The sequence below is a fragment of the Sardina pilchardus genome, chromosome 6 (genome assembly GCF_963854185.1).
Source record: "Sardina pilchardus chromosome 6, fSarPil1.1, whole genome shotgun sequence".
Taxonomy (NCBI): domain Eukaryota; kingdom Metazoa; phylum Chordata; class Actinopteri; order Clupeiformes; family Clupeidae; genus Sardina; species Sardina pilchardus.
In genome coordinates this window covers 5,383,975-5,406,845 of record NC_084999.1, presented here as the reverse complement: position 1 = coordinate 5,406,845, position 22,871 = coordinate 5,383,975, and the positions used below count along the sequence as shown (strand labels likewise).

The following is a 22,871-nucleotide window of genomic DNA, read 5'->3' as shown; positions in this document are numbered from 1 at the left end:
TCCCTGCATGCAATGCCAGACAGCCGACGCGCACGGCTGGAATTTATGCCTGCCTCTGCTGGACTCATTCGCCTGTGGGGCCGTCTCCTACTGCCTGGTCAAGTCCATCCGTGAGAAATATAACATCATTGTAAGTCTGGGTGGGAGAGAAGAGGGCACTGTACAATTTATGTATGTGTTACTGTCTGCCATAAAAAAAAACATTCATTTCTTTGGAAATTAGCTTATTCGCCGTCTCCCTCAGAGTTAGATGAGGATACATAATCTTCCTCACTCTGTCTCAAACCGACTGTATCCTTCCGTGAGTAGCCTACACTTTCGTGCAGCACCCTATGTGCTTACTGGCATAGTGTGCACATTTTAACAGAATAGTGTCGTCTCATATCAAACGCTAACCTCCGTGCACTTCACCGAAATGACGATCGTAACGTTTAAATATGATTTTATTGGTGTCCTCAATTCCACCATGACATGGTCGTACAGTGTCAAAACATGAACAGTTTATGTTGTAACTTGTACTCTTGTACCTCTGTAAATATTGTTTTCCACTGCTGCTGATTCAGATTTCTCTACTGCGATTTCTACGAGTTTGAAAATATTCCCTCCCCGTCCGTTATATAGCCAAGATGGCGTCCGTTAAGGGCGAGAAGTGTCCATCGTTCCACACTCAACTTTTTGACCGTTACGAGTGCACCATCCGGGGACTTGCAGTGCCCTTCGTGTCGTTTGAAGTTTCAGTGTGAACGCCCTCACACACTCAAATTAAGTATTTTAAGTGCAGAAGTGCACCAATTGAGACACAGTGGCTGTCTCTCTAGGCTGTTTTCCACCGAAAATGAATCTAGTGTTGAACTGGTGCCGTTCAAAAGTCTTTGAACCGTGGTGCTATCTAGTGAACCAGCCCGCATTTACACCAGTTCTGAACCGAACCAAGAATGCGTCATCAACAATGGGTGTTGCATGCAAAAGAAAAAGTTAATGAGATGCATAAACGGGAGAATGATATGACCAGTTGTCCCTTAAAAACGGCAGAAACTAGCTGTTTAAAATGCTAGGCAACGTCTGCAGTGCAATGCTAGTTGAATCGCTTTGTTTACTCATGGCAACAGTTGATATGGACGGAAAACTCTCCCCTCTGAAAGGCGCAATGACACGCCCACTCCGGTTCACAGGAAAGTATGTCCATGTGAATCTCGCGTGACATTTCTGTGGTTCAGATTGGGTTGCGGTCTCGAACTGATTCTACTTGTATACAAACTATTCCAAAGTTTACAGACTGCTTGGTGCTTCGTTTTTTGTGTAGACACCTAGATCAAGCTGCTGAAGAGGTTTGCCGCTGTTTTGAGCAATGTTAGTGGTTTAAAAATGCTTAGTTCTCATTCAGGAAATAGCATTTTTTTCAATTTTCGGCAAACTAACACTTTAGATGTATATTTTCTCTCTCTCTCTCTCTCTCTCTCTCTCTCTCTCTCTCCCCCCTAGGGTTCATGTTGTAACGACTGGTTGAAAGTGTGTTTTTGCTACCCTTGTTTGTGGTGCCAGATGTCCAGGGAGCTGAAAATCCGTAACGATGCTCCCAACAACACTGTGATAACCCAGCAGGTGACACGGTCCTAGGTCAGAGAAAAGTGAAGCCACAAACAGGCTGTTGGCGCAGCCATATTCGTGTTGTGTGTAGAAAACCACTAGCATGCACGGAGGCAATCACACTGCTCACATCGGTTGTAGGCCGGAAAAAGAGAAAGACTTTATTTGTGCGCCAGCACTTTATAGGAAACATTACGCATCACGTATGTACAACGTATGACGTATGAGGTCACTCTTAACACCCCCACTTGATCTCATGCTGTATAAATCATAATGTATCCAACTCTTCTAATTGGTATAATGTTAACAAAAATAATCTCACATTTCAATGGTTAAGTTTAGAGCTTACAGTTTACACACCAAACATAAATTGCATAAATCTCTCAATCTTGAACTTTGTCATTGGCTTAGTGAAAACATCAGCCACCATATCAACTGTAGGACAGTATTCAATTACCACTTTGCCATCATTAACTGCTGAACGAACAAAATGATACCTTATATCAATGTGCTTACATCTCTGGCGGCACACTGGATCTTTGGATAAGGCTATTGTACCTTGATTATCCTCAAAAATCTTCACTGGTGCATACTGACAATCATTTTCCATTCCATTCATCAATTGTACAAGATACAAACTCTCTTGGGTGGTCGCAGCCAGCGCCATATATTCAGCTTCACATGTTGATAAAGCAACTGTGGCCTGTTTCTTAGATTTCCAAGAAATGAGTGGACCAGCATTAGTTAGACTAAAGCAATATCCTGTAGTGCTTCGTCTGTCACTCAAATCGGCTCCCCAATCTGAATCACTATATGCCACAAGTTTTAAATCTGTCTCACTTTTCCTGTAACATAACTCATGGTCAATTGTGCCTTTCAGGTACCTCATCACATGCTTAGCTGTTACCCAGTGTTGTTCATTTGGTTCTGACAAATGCTGCGATAGCTTACTCACAACAAAGCTTAAGTCTGGCCTGGTGCATATCATTATGTAAATCAAGCTTCCTACAACCTCCCTGTATGTTCTGGAATCAACAGGGTCAGCATCACTCTTGTATTCTAGCTTCTGTTCACATGGGGTTGACCTTGGCTTACAATCAGACATACCAAATCTATCTAGTACCTTGGATATGTACTTCTTTTGAGACATCTTTACCACTCCTTCTTTCTGATCAAAATCAATGCCTAGGAAGTGTTTCAGCTTTCCAAGATCCTTCATCTTAAATTTCACAGCAAGTGTTTTCTTCACATCATTCAACAAATCATCATTACTAGCAGCAATAATTAGATCATCAACCCATATTACCACTGTTGCTCTTTCTTTTCCGATTTGTTTACTGTAGACACAGTGATCTGCAGGGTTTTGCACAAAATCACTCTCCATTAAATAATCACTCAGCATTTTGTTCCAGTTTCTACCGGACTGCTTAAGACCATACAGTGATCTATTTAGTCTACAGACTAATTTTTCTCCTGTGTTGGATTGCACCTCAAATCCCTCTGGTTGCTCTATATACACTTCACAATCAATAGGAGCATGAAGATATGCCGTCTTGACATCCATTTGATGCAGGTCTAGATCATACTGTGCAGCCATCTGCATAAGTGCACGTATTGATGTCAAATTTGCAGTTGGAGAGAAAGTCTCCTTGTAATCTATTCCCATCACCTGATTGTAACCTTTGGCAACATATCTAGCCTTGTATGTTTCTGACTGATCTGCATTAGTTTTAACTGCATAAACCCATCTTCCTCCTACTTCATGTTTACCTTCTGGTAGGGTAGTCAGTGTGAATGTGTCATTTTCTCTAAGAGAATTAATTTCTTCTTTCATTGCATTAGCCCAAATCTCTGCCTTGGTTGAGCTCATAGCTTCCTTGAAGGTTTGTGGTACATCACACATTCTGTAACAATAGTCAATACTAATTGAAACCTGATCTTTTGACTTAGCATCAGTAATGTACTCAGAGAGGTACTGTGGGGTTCTCCTATCTCTTTTAGGATAGCGAGGCTCATTTCCCTCAATCTGAGTAGTATCATGGCTATCAGAAGTTCCCTGAGATACCTCTGTCTGCCCTTGATTCTCTTCTGTCTCATTTGCTCTTGATCTAGGGTCCACATATCTCTTCCCAAGAAAATCATCATCCAACATCATTGAGTCTGTCTGAGTCTCTTTCTCAACTATGTTCTTTGTGACAAACTTAACTAGTCTGTGTTTCATAACTTTCTTAGTGTCAGGGTAATACACTAGGTATGCAGGGCTATTTTTGTCATACCCTACAAAAACTCCCTTATCACATCGTGAATCCAATTTCTTCCTGTCATGTTTGTATGCGTAGCATACAGTTCCAAAGACTCTCATTCTAGCTAGGTTAGGCTTCTTGCCCGTCAGCATGTAACATGGAGTTTGCTTTGTTCTGCCATTAAAGCATCTGTTGCGTATCACTGCAGCTGTCATTACAGCATACGTCCACAACTCTTTTGGTAAGCTACTCTCAATCAACATGCATCTTGCCATATCAAATAATGTGCGCCAATTCCTCTCAGCCGTGCCATTTTGATGTGGTGAGTATGGTGCTGAGGACTCATGTCTTATGCTATTCCTGTTCAGCAAGGTCTGAAACTCTTGTCCTGTGAACTCAGTGCCATTGTCCGACCTAATACACTTCACATTCCCATAAGGTGCTACATCCGCTAGAAATCTCTCAGTAGCCTTCGCTGTATCACTCTTAGCTTTAAGGAAATACACAAACACTGTTCCTGAGTAGTCATCTGTAAAAGCTAGAGTATATCTAAATCCATCTTTTGCTATGGGGTCTATAGGACCGGCCAAATCTGTGTGTACAAGTTCAAGTGCTGCTTTTGCTCGTGTATCTGGTTCTCTGTTCCTGCTCTGAACAAATTTTCCTTGAGTGCAAATTTCACAATTTAGTTTAGATTTGTCAATTTTACCCTTAATCTGCATTCCCTCTACGACATCCTGCAATCTGGAAACATCATCATAATTACAGTGCCCAAGAATTTCGTGCCAAGTTTGGATATCATAACAGCCGTTACAAAAATCCCCATCATCATTACCATCATCACTAACAGTACTCAAATAATAAAGCCTATTGTGTTCTTTAATGTCAAATTTGGTACCGCTCTCGTGGATGAGTTCGTCATGGCCTTGTTGGAACTTGATTGAAGCTCCGCTGGTTGTTGCTGCTTTTACCGAGAAAATGTCCTGTGGATAAGACGGGATGTACAGCGCATTCTTCAGCTTGGCCTTCACTCGTTTTCCCTCGCGGTTCATCAGGCTCACCTCAGCGTCACCCCTCTTGAGCGCCACGCCGCTTGCTCTGGTGCCGTCGGCCAATTCGATGAAGTGCTTCTCTGGCTGGAACTTCTCGTCAAACTTCTTAAATTTCCCGATGTCCGTGATTATGTGGGACGTTGCTCCCGTATCGACCATCAGTCCTTTCTGTTTCAATCCGTCTATGTCGCTTACTTTGAAAGCATATTCATGTTCATTTATTTCTTCATCAACTGCTTGTTTTACGTTGTCTCTTCGTTTACGCCTGCAAGCTGCTTCGGAATGTGTCGAGCTCTTGCAGTACCCGCACCACTGTGCTTGTCTTTTCTGTCGTTCGTTCGGACATGCCCGGGCCTTGTGTCCCTTCACACCGCAGTTGTAGCATACAACGTCAGGGCCTACCGTCTTCTCTCTCCCTCTCCACGCAGGGGTCGAGGCACTCACTTTCATTACGTTGTCATCAGAGCTAGCACGCAACTTTTCAGTGTCCTCAAAACTTCTAAGCTTAGTCTTAAATTCTGCAAAAGCTAAATGTTCATCGCCCTGTGTAATGTGGATAACGAAGGGCTTAAACGACTCGGGTAACCCCTTCAGAATCATTGCAATCAAAAGTCCATCACTTAGCCTCTCTTCAGCATTCCGTAGTGCTGTAATGGCTGATTCTGCCCGAATAATGTATTCCGTAACAGTCTCGTTTGGAGTCTTTTGCAAAGACGTTAACTCTGTGTACAAGCTAATCACTCTAGGTTTTCCTTTACCTGCGTAATAGTCCTGCAATATCTGGAGAGCTTTTCTCCCGTTGTCCGTTGCATCTCTCATGACAAGGGAAAGGCTTTTGTCATCCAAAAACTGAATCAATTCGGCGTATACCTCCTCATTTTTCTTTCTGTCATTCTCGATATTCTCCTCCTCGTCGTCAGAATCGGGCACGTTCAGTATGGTGTCTTTCAGCCCCAGTAGACGCAAATGTCCAAAAAACTTTGTCTCCCATAACTCATATTTTTTCTCATCTCCGTCAAAGCACAATCTATACCACCGGCTTCCTACATCACGCCTGGGCCCATAACCTATTGGCGCAGCCATATTCGTGTTGTGTGTAGAAAACCACTAGCATGCACGGAGGCAATCACACTGCTCACATCGGTTGTAGGCCGGAAAAAGAGAAAGACTTTATTTGTGCGCCAGCACTTTATAGGAAACATTACGCATCACGTATGTACAACGTATGACGTATGAGGTCACTCTTAACACAGGCACATCCACAACTCCACAAAAACATGTTTATACTTTCATGCTTGCTTGAGGTCTACTGTACCTGCAACACCATGCAGTTCTTTTACCCTAAAGATAATGGCTTCAAACTCGTTTTGATTATCTGCTGACTTGTAGGCCTACTAAGCAGTATTGCAACTCTGTCAATACCAATGTGTGCCTGGGAAGGCTGGTCTTGCACTATTTAGCTTTCTTTTTTCTGGCAAAGTACATGACCCTTTACACATTGGGTACACTGTGGCAGTACCTTGAAACTAGTCGAAACGAAAACTAAACGAAAATAGTCGAAAATTCCTCCTACATTGTGATTTTTTTTAAAGATTGTTTATCTTTATATACTATGGCTGTGTCCGAAACGGAACGCAGCTGCCTACTGCCTCACTGCCTTCACTGCCTAGCGAGTGAGTTGCCGTACAGGGCAACAAGGTAGCAGCTAAAATCTCTGTTTCGGACAGCCTAGCAAGATATCAACATAGAACGCCGATGCTATGTTACCGACAGCTGTGCTTTAGGTGCGTTAGCGTAAATCGCTTTTAGCATGCTAGTCATTGCAAATTAATTGCCACTGATGTGTAATGACCGGACAATTTCTGGAAATGCTTTAAAAACCTGACCAGCCAACGCGGTTCACTTGTTAAGACCCCGGGGGTGGTGTTGTGGAGGAGAGGAGTCGAAATTTGAAGTATAAACATACTTTAGACGTGTAAACAGACATATCGTGATTTTTTGCAAGCTAAATAAAAAGAGGTGAATGGAAGCATTTTACCGTTCACTGACATCATAGTTAAATAGAACTTTTGGACGTTGAAGGCAGCATGAAGGATACATCTAAGCTGCCTTCAAAACTGGGCAAAACGAAGGTATCTTAGAAGGCAGCGTTTTTGTTTCGGACGTGACACGATGCCTCGCTCCCCTGTCAGATATCTTAGATGGCAGCATTTTTGCCCGTTTCGGACACAGCCTATATATATATATCTTTTCTGCTGTACTTGCCTTTTTTGAAAACTTATGACTCAGGTACATGTAACTCCCCAAAATGACCAATTTGTATACATTCCATTAGCCACACCCAACAGGAAGTGTGATATTTGGGATTTTGTGCGATCCGTTTTAACATTATTTCTCCTAGACGGAGAAATATCAAGATGTCAAGATGTTGCTAATTCTTGTGATATGTAGTAATAACCTAAAATGGCAATATGATGAATTTAAACATCCTGCCACATAAATAGGATCTGTGTCATAAATTCACCATTGATTCATGCATTGATTGACATGGCTTAAACTTCACTGTTTGTTGGGGATGATTATGATCATACCTACAGTACTGTACAGTATATACTGTATGTACAAAATAGCTATGTGATCTAGCGCCACCACCTGTCAACAGAAAGAGTGACTTTTTCCACTGCTACATAGCTATACTACTTTGAGACCGTTTACCATTTTAATTTCTTTTTTGGTGTGCATTAAGGGGTGTCCTAATTTTATATTGTGAAGGGATTTTTGATACGTTGAAAAAAAGTAGCCTTGGGGAGAAGATTTATTTGGGTATGGCTCAACGGATTTGTTTCTTGAATTTCCCCATGGGGATCAATAAAGTATCTATCTATCTATCTTGATATCTGCCTCTGGAACCCGAGCCCACCAGCAGACATACTGTATTTGTATGATTTACAGACTGATGACGGATGACACTGGTGGCTGCTGATAGTGGTAAAATATAATTAGTTTGACATGGTTTTGCTTAGATTTGTGAAAATCTAAAATAAATAAATAAATAAATAAAAAATAATAATAAACACTGATTATATCATTGCTGTATCCATTGATAGAGTCTGGTCTGATTTACACCGCAGGTATGATAGACAACTTTCTGCTATTAGTCTGCTAGCTTCCATAAGCTAGTTTAATGTCTTACTCATATACAGTATGTGCTATTTCTTGTGCTAACATCATACGGTAATGATAGTACCATCATTCTTAAAAGATAAGAATAAGGTCTATGAGTTAGCTCCATTTTTATGGCCATATCAAACTGGATTAATTAGCTAAACTTGTGACATTTAAATGAACTATATGTTACCCTTGGGCATAGGGGCCTATGCCTCAGTTTGTATACGTTTAAATTAGGTTTAGTACTACTCTTTACCTTGTACACTCCTACTGTGAACATTCAGCATTCTTAATGCTTGACAGTGGCTTCAGGCCTAAACTAAGTCCATCCACATAAGGTTATGATGTAGGCCTCCTCACTTATGATTTGTGCTGTGCTTATATTACTTTGGCTTGTGCTATTCTTTATTTGCTGTGAATCACTCTCTTTGCTTGCTTTTCTTTTTTGTGTGTGTCACACTCTTTGTGAGGTAGCCGGTTCTAATTGGCCTTTGTGGAGGCCCTTGGATTGTATCAGAGACACTTATATATGAGGAGACACTGCACTGGAAAAATCGCCCATTGAAAAGCATGGGGTAACTTCGTAACGCGAAAGATGGCGGTTGTTTACACCGGTTGGCTATGGTTTGCACGTCCCGCCTCTTCCAGTGCCGTTGCTCCAATCATTTGGCCGATCCTTGGCGGTCACGCTTTTTGAAAGCTGCGTCGTGAAGAATAGAGCATGCGCAGTCCAAAATTACCAGTAAGAAAAAGGCTTTTTAAGCGTTAATTTGATACAAAACCACCAAACCTTTTCAGCGATTTTAGTCAGAATTTCATCGCGATTTCAAACATGTGATTTGTATGTCTCTTACACCTCGGAACATGGACATCCAGCTCTCTCCCCATTCATTTAGATAGAGCCTGGTCTTGTTCCGGTCAAAGTCGCTGCCCGACCCCATGGCCAATATGGCTGCCGAGTGACGTGACTTGCTTTAAAAAGACTTTGATTGTATTCACCCTATTATGCCCCGCCCATTTTTAACAGCCTTTTTTCTTCCGCGTTGTGTTCGAACTTCTGGTCAGCTAGTTCCGGTTAGCTAGTGTAAGGTACCGTACCTATGGATGTTACCTGGGCAGAGACAAGCGATGCTGTTAATTGTAGTGGAGGTGAAATGTTACTACACCCTAGTCTAATAACAGAGTGGATGGACGACATGAGGAGATGGCCCCCTGTGATGTACGGCGAGGTTGTCATTTCGCACAAGCTCTTGATATTTTGCAGTGCTCGCTGAGCACTGGGTTGCCTGGTCACACAGCAGAGGTTGGAGAAGTAAAGGTCTTGCAGCATAGTCGTGATCGGTCATGCATTGATCCTCCCACTGTGTTCCGATGTCGCGATGTCCATCACCCTCGGGCTCGAGCTCAGGCTTAGCCTCAGCAGCATGCTGGTTGATGCCTCTATGAAAATGAGTCAGTTAAAACTAAGATTCATCCGTGTTGTCATGGCTTAACTAAGGTTAACACTATTTTAAAGCATTTACTCCTAAACTACAATCGTTTAAAACTGTGTTGACAAGCAGTCGGTAACAGATAGTTACCACAGATGTAGCTAGCTGCTAACTCGCGTTAGGGCAAAGTATGTTCAGATAACTTACCTGATCGCTTAACAAGCTGTCGTCGCAGGCGTCGCACCGGAGCTTCATAGCCAAGCCATTTCTCAGGATAGGTAGGTCACATATAAATGAGCTATAAATAGCGGTATGAAGAACACACACGCACACACATTTAAAATGTTAACTTGCTGACCGGCCGACCAATCAGTCTAAATTCAGTCCCGGCTGATTAACAATCAGTTCAACAGTTCACTCATATCACAGTAGCATCATAATGGTACACTGTAGTTGCAGTAATGTTATAATAATGTTACATAGCAGTCACAGATAAACCCACTTTCACCAGAAATGTTTGTTTAGTATAGTCCATTATTACAATAGTGCAATTATTGACACATTTAGCAAAATATTACTGTCTCCACAATTACAATTCTGACGCAAAATGGCTATAGACGTTAATGTTACCGTTTCAACCATGTCCTTGCTGAAGTGATAGTATTGGTATGGTGTTATAACAAATATCTGCACAGTTGAATATTGGGAGGGACAGTCGGTCTGTGGGGTTGATTGGCCCTACCAGTAGCAGATAGACAGTCTGTAAGCTTTAGGGGTCTGCAGTCTGTCTAGAGACAGTCTGTCTGTGGAGTTGATTGGCCCCACTGGCAAATAGACAGTCTCTAAGCTTGGTGCAGTCTGCAGATAGACAGTCTATGTCTATGGGGTTAGTCAGTATCAGATAGACAGTCTCTGTGGGGTCAGTCAGTAGCAGATAGACAGCAGTGATGCACGGGTACGTGTCTGAACGACCCACCGTTTACAACTAACCCGACCGCAACTCGGACCCGCTTATTGTAAAAAGTAGTCTAACTTAGTCGTAGCGTTATTGAGCTACGCAAAATTGGTATCTCACATGTAAAACGATAATACATATTGCCTAATTATATATAGCCTATAATTGCTCAGAATTTGGGAAACATGCATTTAGTCTACCTTTTTTTGTTCCGTGTCAGCATTCATCCAAAAATTAGGCTATTTGACTCAACATTTAACATAATTAGCCTAAGGATTTTCATATACAAATTCTGTTTCAGCCGTTCCTCACATGAATGCCTTGAAGCTCTCCCAAGCATGAAATGCATGCATGGAATATTATTAAGAACCTCTTTATTAACGTCTTCATCAATGGACCAAAACAAAAAACAAAACCCATAGAGCCCGATTGAGTGCATCATTGCAGCGAGATGAAACCTTTATTGCACGAAAGAGCAGACGTGGGGCTTTCCAACAAGCCACATTATAAGTTGCGCAAGGACGCACATTGCATGCATGCTCATACCAATTGTAGGCTATATGCCTTGATGACATTAAATTAAGAAGTATTTCCTGATTTGGGAAACTTTTAGTTTATTTTTCTTTCCATAATACCATTCGATCTTGCTGCAAATGATCAGACTTGAGAAGCATGCATTGCATCGGCAACTTCGCTGCTCAGTAGCCGAATTTTCTGTCGAGGAGGTCAGCAGTTAGAGAAAAAAAGTTGCAGATCATAGACAAAGAAAGCATATGCTCTGAGAACAGAACAGAACTGCATGTCAAGTGTAGTCGAGGGTCTGTCTACGCAGAAACAACAAGTGCATTTCTACATTATAATACATTCGTGACAAAATGTGGGGGAAAGAAGGGAAGAGACCGGACAACTGCAGCTCCATAGATTTAAAAGTTTGGCCTACACCGGGCCAGAGCGGTAGATAAAACAGAGTGGCGACACTCCCATAGACCTCCAGAGGAAACAATGGCGGACGTTTTTTCAGGCTACTTCCGCGTTATGGAGAGCTCAACAGTTCTTAACAGTGACATTCGCGGAGTTTGCCTCATTCACTTCCATTGGTGTCTGCCTAACTTTGTCAGCGGTAAGTAAACGAAAGCACGACCTTTTTTGAAATTGTTATATATTTCCTATATAAACTGTACCAGTATGTACTCGTAGTGTTATTCGAGTTGTTTGTGCTGCTCGTTTAGCTGTTATTTTTGTATCTAAGTTATGACCGAAATTTCAGAGCATAACGTTACGTTAGCCTACAAAGCTAACCTTAGACGTGGAGGGAGGCTAGCTTAAATGTAATGCTCCCATGTCAATAAGGAATGTCAGACATATCACACTTGGTTACGCTACTGTAGTAGAGCAACGTTAGATAATATATGGGGTTATCAAGGAGTTTGTATGACATTTATAATCCTATTTGCTGAACCTGATGGCGTTAGCTATGTTAGCTAGTCAGCTCACGCACATTCGAAATGCAATGAAGGGGGAACAGTAACGTGATCTTAATGCATGCAATGGCATCAGATGTGCTCGTTATCAACGAGTTTGTGATTAAGTTGTTCTTCAGATGAACAGTGGAACTAATTAATGGGATGACATTTCATTTAGACCTGATCTAGCTTGTTAGCTTGCTAGTTGGAATGTTTCATGGCACTATGAAGTGAACCTGAAGCTAAACTTGAGATCAGAGAGCATGATATTAACTCGGGTAGCAGCTACATCTCTTCACAACAGAAATTTCAGTTATGAACTTCAGGGAGCTGTAGAAGCAAAAACTGTACAATACTCTCCTGCCGTGTGTCACTTATAACTGTCCAGTCCTGCCCCTAGTGCCACTACTGTTCCAACTCGGGAGTCGGGACAGTGGCACGAGACTAGAGCTTGGGATAGGGGCGCGTGTACAGTGCAGTACTTCTTTTTGTCTCAACTGCTGTTGGATGTCAGGTTGCAGTCCATATTATTCTACATCGAATGTACATTTCTGAGGTCTATATCACCACAGCAGGTCGATGTATTTGATGGAATAATTTTTATTGCAATGACTATCTTGCAGATGCTGAAAGTGACGTGACAAGACATTGTCTTCAATTAAGTGGTCCTTGTAAGTATAATAATTTTCTTTCTTTTTTTTTTACCTTGTATGGATAACTGAAAAGTGTAGGTTAATGATGCTCTAAGGGCAGAATTAGGTCCATCCATAAAATAAGAACAATGTTTGCAATGATGTAGCCTATAGTCTAGTTAGGTGTAGTGGGTATAGGCTAATCAATTCCAAATGTTAATATTTTAAGTGGGTAGAGATGGTAATGCTTTTAAGTGGGTATACTATCTCTCTCTGTAGCAGTGCCACTGCTTTGGTTGACACCATAAGGGATTCGGTCGTCCTTGCCCGGACCAACTGCTCCACTTTACTGATGATATTGAAGGCCTCCTGCAGTGGACAGTAAAGGGTATCTCTCTTAAATTCCTACAGTTGTAGCAGTACACTACATTTGCTGCCAGCACAGTCATTGTTGTCTGTACAGCATGCTGGCATTCCTCACAAAGTCAGTTACTGATTACCCTCAGTATTGTTCTTATTACAATAAGAAAAGTCTCCTTGTGTTGATGAATGCAATGGCTAAAGTGCAGTGATTTCTTATAGCCTGTCAGCTTTTTATTCTCAAAATAACTGTGAAAGATATTGTTGGGAATCATTGGTGTTATAAAAGTTATAAGGTGTGGCACCCCCAACCAACCTCGAAGGGGTCGGCCGTGTATGGGTATGTAAAACTCTTGCTGGCCTTCTGCTTTTGTTTATGCTAATACCTTGATGTGGCATCTGTGAATGTATTGTACCAAGTATACACTGACTTTTACCTGCTCTCTCCATTTTCCACTGTGCCTGTTCTTGCCTAGGACCAAGGATGCAGAGTATGCAGAGTATGAGTATGTGTAGTATTGACTGAAATTATCAGAGAAGGTCATTTTTTATGGTTTAGGTCCAAACGAAGGGACCCTTCCAACCTCAGCATCTCCAACACCTCCTGTCACACCTCCAGCCAAATGTGCTACATCTTCCTCAGTTAACCTTCTTGTAGGTGTGCATGTCCAGCATCCTTTGCACATTAATGTCTTTAGTTGTCTTTAGTTGTTCACACACGGTTGTTCAGATTTGGGAATCTGAAATGTTTTTCAGAATGTCTTTGAAAATATAAATGGGTGTTAACCCTCCTTTTTATATTGCAGTCTCACCATATCTCCCTTACGCCTTTTCTGTGTGTATTCCTGTTCTTGATGTTGTTAAAACACACTTGTTCCACACATTGAAAATGTAATAAACAAATGTATTGAAAACTCAAAATGTATCAGTCATCCTTTTTATGCTGTTCTAAGTGCTTTCTTGAAACAGATGATTGCTTATTGAGTTACAATGTTATTGAAACAGTGGGTGTCCTGAACAAACTTTACTTTAACATACACACTTTTAACATTTTGGCTGTTATTTATCGTTCTTTGTTAATGTATTTTTATATGTTTATGGCTTAATCTGAAAATATTACTAAGGCTGTGTGGTGGCTATATTTAGGCTATTCCTTAAAATAAACAAATTAACAGATTGACTGCATTGATCTGACTTTTAACGTATAACCTGTTACTGGTTACCATATATTATTTGCTAGATGTTCATGGCTTACTCCTAAAATTGTGAAGGCTGTGGGTGTGTAGGCCTATAGGGTGGCCACCTTCATCTCATCAAAATAACTGGAGAGGACACTGAACATCTCAAATACCACGGTAACATTGGATACAAAATACATACATTTCAACCATGTAAGTTTATTATGCATGACGACTAACTGGCAAATCACGGAACCAGGAATGGAGCTGATGCCGAGGTAGGCTAAATGGCAATGTCAGCTACCATAGAATAGACTATTTCAGAACGATGTTTGCAGAGCAAACTTGCGATATGTCATGGGCACTAATGTAAACATGCTAACCCACGTTATAGCACTTCAAATTGAACTCGTGTTTGGTTTGTTTCGATGTTTCCCGTGATCATTGCTGTCTATCCCATAGAAATAACATGGCAGCGCCAGGGCTGTTAAGAACTGTTGTAGCGTACATGAACCACGTGACGGCGCGGCGGCGACTTCAAAGAGTGTCGCAACTCTCTCTATCTATGGCTCTGCACCGGGCCCTTGGTGCAGGCCAATCAGCAGCCAGCCCGTTTCCTCTCCAACGGCCTGAAACTCAGAGACAGAGACACCTGGTGGCAGGGTGGAACTCTGCACCCCACAGCGACATGGGGCCGTGACAAGATACATGAACCACATGACCTTGTGGCACTAACAGGAAAGAGTGTCGCAACTCTCTCTTTCTATGATTCTGGAGTAGCCTGTTGCGTGCAAAGTTTTACCTGACATTTCAGACATATCAGGCGGAGAGCCAAGACAAACAATACACAATAGTATCTGTGGTACAGAGTACTGAAGACAAACACAGTAGTATCTGTGGTACAGGTATAGCGTAGCCATGGAGCCTGAAGCCATGGCTATGGCATGGCAGTCATTTCACTGGATCTAAATGAACCAATCTAACCATAGAGGTGGCTTTCTTAATCTTTTTAAATATTTTTACAACATTTCTAAAACATTTTACACTGTAGGAATAACATACTACAACACATACTCATACCAACACAAAAAACTATCATGTCATGAGACATTCTTCCCTGAAAGAGACTGCCAGAAAATCCGTATTATGTGGCTAAGCTGCTGCCTAGCAGGTAAAACATGTTTAAATGTTTAAGTAAACCCTGCCTGATCTGCCTACTTGGATTTCGCCCTGCAACTCAGGCTGGGAACCTGCGCATCTCCTGCTTCCTGTCCACATCTTCTGGGTCCAGTCACAAACGTACTTATCCAAAAGGCTCACCCGTATCATTGGTCAGATTGGTTGATGGACTATCCAAAAGCGTACAGAGTCATTGAACTATGCCCACTGATGTGCCTCTTGTGCAGTGGAAATAAAGCGCAGACTCCTCAGACTAATGTTCAATCTTAAAAGATTGAGTTTAGTATGGTGATAGCCAGACTAGGTATAGCCTACATTTGAAACAATTGGCTAGAAATTATACTACATGTCTGAATTCAATGCTATTGAAGCCACTTCGAAAGTTTGTTCAGACCCAGTGACACATGCCATCATCGAAATGGAACGTCACACTTCAGCACTCTATTATGCACACGATATGGAAATATGTAATGAATGTGTCATGCACATTCTGAGCAATGTATGCTCGCTCTAGCATGTCTGCCTGCCTGTGTGTTCAGGTGTGTATGTGTGTGTTTCAGGGTTGGGTTCTGGTTAGACGAGCTATTGCAGGGTCAGATTTTGACCAGTCATACGGGAAGTTTGAGGGAAGAACCTTTGGTCTGGAGTCACTTCATTGAGAAGTCTCTGCTCAAACAAGATGTCTTCGGGCCAATCAGATGAGCCACAGCGTAGCAGTCATCTACATGGGGCGTGTTCATTACCATCAGGAACATGGTCATGAAAACGGCCACACACACACACACACACCCCCCTCGTTGGTTATTCTGGGAAAACACGTCCCATTCGTTTAGTCTCGACCTCTCAGATTTTTCAGAATTTAAAGAATCTGCTGCAATTGTCTTAAAAGACGCCACTGGGTTTTGTGAAGTGCATGCTTTGACAGGTCAAAAGGGAACCTACACCAATAGGTAAGTGCTATAGATATTGAGAAAATCTTGTCATCTTTGTGGCCTGCTGCTAAATAGTGAATTTGTTGTGAATACAGTAGCATTACAAAGCACTACTGCATGACTTTGTTAATCCCTGGCCTTTAAAGAAATATTCTGCACCTTGTAGGCTGGGCACTTCACATGCCAACTGTTCACATTGAATAACTATCATCAGAGACATATAACTGTCATTTCCCTGCCATTTTCAATAGGCTAATAATAGATCTAATCATGTTAGATGTAGCACCAAGGATACAAGGATGTTTATTTATCACATGCATATGATTCTTAATGTAAAGAATGCAGTGAAATTGTCAGTTCCTTCGGCTATTGTGCATATGGGGGTGATGGCACCAATATGGCAAGTGGCGTTTAGCTTTAGGGAGTTTCACAGGTGTTCATTCTGATTATAACATAATTGCTCATGTTAGAACAGGGATTATTCACTGGAACTGTACTTAAATAGAAGTTTCTGCTCTTATGAATAAAGAAAATTGGCTTACTTTTGAAATAACAGAAATATTGTAAACTGGTCAAATTAAATGATCATATTAAACGTATTCACCTGATGTGCTGTGGTTGAGATGTTGTTTTAGAGGATGAGATGTTCCAGCCTACCCAAACTATCCACCAAGAGCAGATTTCATATTCTTCAACATGTATTCAATGTGCAATCAATGAGTATACAATGAGTAGGCCTGTGTCTGTCTTGTGACATGCTTTGAATGTAATTTAAAAAGCTTGAGAGTGAGAGTTACTTTTTTGTTTTACCGATTGTTTTACGCACCCAACACCTTATATTTTACACAGAGTTGAGCGCACCTACTTGTGGCCTGGGCCTTTAGTTTCCCCTGTGTCTTTCTTTCAGAAAAAATGGCTACATCCACAGTGATTGTGACACAACCGACTTCAACCGAATGGAAAACAGGGCTTTTTGACTGTTGTTCAGACATGGCCACTTGTAAGTCAACTTTACTCTCCCTGACTTTACATCCATAGATTTAAGATCAGTGACCATCTCAACCCTCACTGAAAACTATAAGCACTGGTTATCTTTCATTTAAGCATACTGATAGTAGAATGGTGGAATCAGTAACAAGAAATTCTGTCTGTTGGTCTTAGACATGCATGCAATTTACCAAGCCTGTTTGTGTTCCCTTTGATGCTGAGAGACAATTGGAAATTGTCGCCAATGTTTAACCACTGTAACTAATTAAAGATAATTAATTAAGTTAATCACTGTAGATTATTGTATTAATTATCATGGTGTTAATGATAAACTGCAAAGATTTTAAGGCTAAAGTCACTTCCTAAAAGGTTTACAAAACGCTTTTGCACACCTCTTTGGTAGGGACAGGTGCGTCGGAATAGGTTACCCAGTTAAACTTGTGAAAGAGAATCCCGCACACTGTCCATAACGCATGCATACATTTATTTACAACGTTTCGGTCATAGACCTTCCTCAGGTGAATTTCTGAAGGAAGGTCCATGACTTTCTAAAAAGTGACATTTGCTTCAAGATTCGAAAAGCTTTATTGTCTAATGTGTTGCCATGTTAGAACATGTTCTTTTGATTGAAGACAGGGTGTGCGTGATGTGTCAGTAGCATGAGCGTTGTATATGCCTTGCATTGAGAATGAAGGATTGGTTTGTATAATGACTTTTTAGCCATATGCACTCTGAACCTTCTTCCTGATGGTAATAGCTCAAAGGGGCTGGAGGGGGTGGGAGGATGTTGGGATGTTGTGTAGAATGCAAATCAAAACAGAAGGTGATCATCTGTGAATCTCATACTGTTAACCCATATTTAGCTGCAAAAAGTACATAGACAAATGGTTTGTTATAAAATTACAGATTTGCCTGTCATGGAAAATATTTAGTTCTTGAATTTGTTGCCAGGAACATTTTTGTAAAAAGTTACCACACAACATTCCATGTCATTCAATTATTTACCCCGCCCACCCACACCCACACCCACAGATGTGAAAGTCTGGCTTCGGAAAGTAAAAGTCCTGTCATACATTGGTTCTAACAGTGTGCTAAACACATTCGATTAGACTCAACTTTATTGTCATTGTGCTGGGTACAAGTACAAAGACAACTAAATGCAGTTTGCGTCTAACCAGAAGTGCAAAAAAGAAGAAAAGTTCAATGTGATATAGAAAGTATAGACAGGTGGTGCATAGACAGGACAAGATGCATACTGTAGTGCAGTGTAAACAGTTAATTACTGTGTGTCCACACCGCCGGCGACTTGAGCTACCAAAATCGCTCAGGACGCCCAGTAAAGGACGCTGTGGGAAGCTGGGATCAGCTTGGATCCTTTGCCAACCGCGTCACAGCTCATTACCATAAAGTTAAACCACTTTCAACTTTCTCTAGTCGCTCAAGACGCCCAAAACGCGACGCCGACGGATTGGTCGCTGCTGGCAGCTGAGAGAAGCCGGCTTCCATTGAAAATGAATGACTTTCGGAATCTTTGGAAGCTCAAGTCGCCGGCGGTGTGAACACACAGTTAGGTGAATGGTCGGAACCAAAAGGAACCAAAATGTGGCTGGACTTTTACTTTCTGAAAGCTGGCTTTTACACCTCTGCATACAAACACTTGGTTAGTAATAAGATAATTATGTGCGTCACGTAAATTAATTGGATAATACAACAGTTAGGTCCGGTCGAGTAATTTTTTTCATTTTTGATTGGATGAGAGACATTCTATGAGTCATCATCACTAGTGGCGATATCCTAGCACAACACCACTTGATTATGGCATTTTGTATGACATGGCTGTGGGCCTAGATAGTAAAGGACATCGCCACAGCTACTGGCTTGTACCTACGGGCAAATTATAGCCGTGGCGATATCCTTCATATTTCTTTTAAAAAGAATTGATGATTCACCAATTCTTAGTCTTCTTGTTTATGTTCCAAATAACATTGATTGCAGTCTAAGAACCCCTCTCGCCATCTGAGTAGAAATGGTCAGTTGTGGGAACCAGATGACCTTTGTTGACCTTTGTTGTCAATGCAAGCCAGCTGGAATTTGACACTCTTTTTGTCTCTCTTCTGCGCGCACAAGATGCATTCCAAATTAAGTGGAGTTAGAGAAGTTAGATCTGGTACAGTATGTGGTGTAAGATTGAGAGGACCCTGTCATCATTGCGTGTAACATGCATGGTGTTGGTTTATTTTGATATTGTAAACATTCTCGCTGAAGAGTGAAAAGCAGTCTACTGTAAATTATGTATTGGCTACATCTGGGAGCACCCTCTGCCCTTTGGTACCTATGATGTGCGTGGTGGGAGAGGCGGCAACAATAATGATAGCTTTCTAAGTTAGCTAAACAGGAGCTTAGCAAGCTATTAAGCTATCCAGTAGTGCACAATTGAAACTCAGGAATAATCTTCCCAGTTATGCACATGAAATACTTACCTTGTGTTTTACTTTCAGCAATATCAAATGTAATCTGTCTTTAGTCAATCAGTTATCATTTAATAAGGTACTTTAATTAGTTCACCCCCATGGGCATGCCACACTGATCACACTATCTAGCTTATCCATGTAAAGTTCATCACCCAACACAACAGTACATTTGAATGCTCATGTACGTACACATTAGAATGCTTGTGCCTCTCACCCTTCCCAGGCTGCTTTGCGTTCTGGCTTTTCCCCTGCATGCAATGCCAGACAGCCGCCGCGCACGGCTGGTGTTTATGCATGCCTCTGCTGGACCCATTTTCCTGCGGGGCTGTCTCCTGCTGCCTGGTCCAGTCCATCCGTGAGAAATATAACATTGTTGTAAGTCTGGGTGGGAGAGGAGAGGGCACTGTACAATGTATGTTATGTGTTATTGTCTGTCCTGTCTTGCTGACATCAGGGGCCATGTCTGAAACAAGTGTTCTTACTTTCACATGTTCTCCGTTAGATCTACATCTTTGCCTTCTATATCCATGAATATAATCAGTGAAGCAGAGGATTGGAAAACATTACCACATTTACAAACATTTATAAACATTTATTTACTTTCGAAATGAGCTTATTCACCGTCTCCCTCAGAGTTGATAAAAATGATACATAATCTTCCTGTCTCTTTGTGCGCAGCAACTTAATCTGACAAAGTTACCGATAGCCTAGTTTAGCATAGCTCATTTAGTTAGGCGGAACCAGCTAGCCTATAGTTCACAAAAGTGCAAAAAGAACTTATTTATTTATTTATTTATTTATTTACCATTTACATGTTGTGTAGTGTACAACATATTTCAATTAAATTTATTGGAAATGATTTGGATTATTTGGATTAACGACCAAGTATGGAGACACAAAATAAAACGTGGCGCTTTTCTAAGCGGGTAAGAAAGATAACTACACTATATTGCTGAATAGCACTTGAAAGCACTTCAACTCGACACAGTAATATCATCACTCTTGGATTTTCAGTTTCACTTTGGAGTGAGGACGTTACTGCAAATTGTAGTTTTAGTTTGTAGTTTATTTATTTATTTAATTAAATAAATAAACTAAAGCCTTAAATGTATATTTTGTGTATTCTCTCTCTCTCTCTCTCTCTCTCTCTCTCTCTCTCCCTCCCAGGGTGGTTGTTGTAACGACTGCATGAAAGTGTATTTTTGCTACCCTTGTTTGTGGTGCCAGATGTCCAGGGAACTGAAGATCCGTAACAGGGCTCCCAACAACACTGTGATAACCCAGCAGGTGACACGGTCCTAGGTCAGAAAAAAGTGAAGCCACAAACAGACACATCCACGACTCCACAAAAACATGTTTATACTTTCATGCTTGCTTGAGGTCTACTATACCTGCAACACCATGCAGTTATTTTACCCTAAAGATAATGGCTTCAAACTCCTTTTGATGATCTGCTGATTTGTACAGAGTCCTATAGGCAGTATTGCAACTCTGTCAATACCAATGTGTGCCTGGGAAGGCTGGTACACCGTGGCAGTACCTTGACATATTTTGGAGAAATGTCAAGATGTCAAGATGTTGCTGATTCTTCTGACATGTTACAAGATAATTTGTCAACTATAATTTGTTTTCTCAGAGAGTTTTCTTCACCCTTCCTGCCTTGTTATGTTGTAATATCCTAAAATGGCAATATGATGAATTTTAACATCCTTCCACATAAATGGGATTTGTGTCATAAATTCACCATTGATTCATGCATTGATTGACATGGCTTAAACTTCACTGTTTGTTGGGGATGATTATGATCATACCTACAGTACTGTACAGTATATACTGTATGTACAAAATAGCTATGTGATCTAGCGCCACCACCTGTCAACAGAAAGAGTGACTTTTCCCCACTGCTACATAGTTATACTACTTTGAGACCGTTTACCATATATTTTTTTATTTTTAGATTATTTTAGATTATTTTTTTGGGCTTTTTATGCCTTTAATTGGACAGGACAGTAGAGAGTATGACAGGAAACGAGCAGGAGAGAGAGTAGGGGTGGGATCCGGAAAGGACCACGGGGCGGGAATCGAACCCGGGTCGCCGGCGTGCGGCGCAGGCGCCCCAGCCAGCCGCGCCACGGCTGGGGCCAACCGTTCACCATATTGATTTCATTTTGTGGTATGAATTAAGAGATGGGTGTCCTTATTTTATATTGTGAAGGGATTTTTTGATACATTGAAAAAAGTATGAGCACAGTTGAATATTGGGAAGGACAGTCTGTCTGTGGAGTTGATTGGCCCTACCAGTAGCAGATAGACAGTCTGTCTGTGGAGTTAGCCTGTAGCAAATAGCCAGTCCTTCTGTGGGGTCAGTCAGTAGCAGATAGACAGTTTCTAAGCTTGGTGTGGTCTGCAGATAGACAGTCTGTCTGTGGGGTCAGTCAGTAGCAGATAAACAGTCTGTCTGTGGGGTCAGTCAGTAGCCTAGTCAGTAGCAGATAGACAGTGTGTCTGTGGGGTTAGTCAGTAGCCTAGTCAGTAGCAGATAGACAGTCTGTCTGTGGGGTTAGTCAGTAGCAGATAGACAGTCTGTCTGTGGGGTTAGTCAGTAGCCTAGTCAGTAGCAGATAGACAGCCTGTCTGTGGGGTTAGTCAGTAGCAGATAGACAGTCTGTCTGTGGGGTTAGTCAGTAGCAGATAGACAGTCTGTCTGTGGGGTTAGTCAGTAGCAGATAGACAGCCTGTCTGTGGGGTCAGTGAGTAGCAGGTAGACAGTCTGTAATTAGGTCTGGTGTTGCCCCCTGTGTACTTAAAGACAGGGGTCTCCATGGAAACCAACACACACACAGGAGGAGCTGAGAAGAAAGGACGTGTGAATGGAGAGAGGAAGAGGAAGAGGAAGAAGAGAGGAAGCCCACATGTGAGACCTACTGTATATGAGGGGACAAGCTGGGTGTGTGAATCGACTGTGTATGTGTGCAGTCTCACACCGTCTGTCTGTAGCACGCACAAAACACTCACACACACACACACACACATACTTACACACACACACACACACACACACACACACACACACAGAGAGAGAGAGAGAGACACACACACACACACACACACACACAAAGTACTCACTCTCTCCCTCTCACACACATATTACACACACATATATATACAAACAAACACACACACACACAGAGCCACCTCCCTACCCCCCCTCCACGCGGAGAGACAGCATTCGTC

The 22,871-nt window shown here is 41.7% G+C and overlaps 1 protein-coding gene and 1 long non-coding RNA gene across 2 annotated transcripts; both read left to right on the top strand.

Annotated features, from left to right (window-relative positions):
- The first annotated feature begins 11,412 nt into the window (after positions 1 to 11,412).
- Positions 11,413 to 12,894, top strand: LOC134082008 (uncharacterized). Its single transcript, XR_009939538.1, has 3 exons — positions 11,413 to 11,555; positions 12,522 to 12,569; positions 12,810 to 12,894. It is a non-coding gene; the product is annotated as an uncharacterized LOC134082008 (long non-coding RNA).
- Positions 12,895 to 16,020: 3,126 nt separating this feature from the next.
- LOC134082007 (cornifelin homolog B-like) lies at positions 16,021 to 21,380 on the top strand. The gene is made up of 4 exons (XM_062537639.1): positions 16,021 to 16,197; positions 17,087 to 17,179; positions 19,861 to 20,012; positions 20,805 to 21,380. The coding sequence occupies exons 2-4, from the start codon at positions 17,092 to 17,094 to the stop codon at positions 20,937 to 20,939; spliced, it is 375 nt and encodes a 124-aa protein (XP_062393623.1). The 5' UTR covers positions 16,021 to 16,197; positions 17,087 to 17,091; the 3' UTR covers positions 20,940 to 21,380.
- Positions 21,381 to 22,871: the final 1,491 nt, after the last annotated feature.

Excerpts from the sequence above, each read along its gene's own strand:
- LOC134082007 (XM_062537639.1), top strand. The coding sequence starts at position 17,092 with ATGGCTACATCCACAGTGATTGTGACACAACCGACTTCAACCGAATGG. Across the intron at positions 17,180-19,860 it reads TTGTTCAGACATGGCCACTT|GCTGCTTTGCGTTCTGGCTT; the intron begins GTAAGTCAACTT and ends CACCCTTCCCAG. Across the intron at positions 20,013-20,804 it reads GTGAGAAATATAACATTGTT|GGTGGTTGTTGTAACGACTG; the intron begins GTAAGTCTGGGT and ends TCTCCCTCCCAG.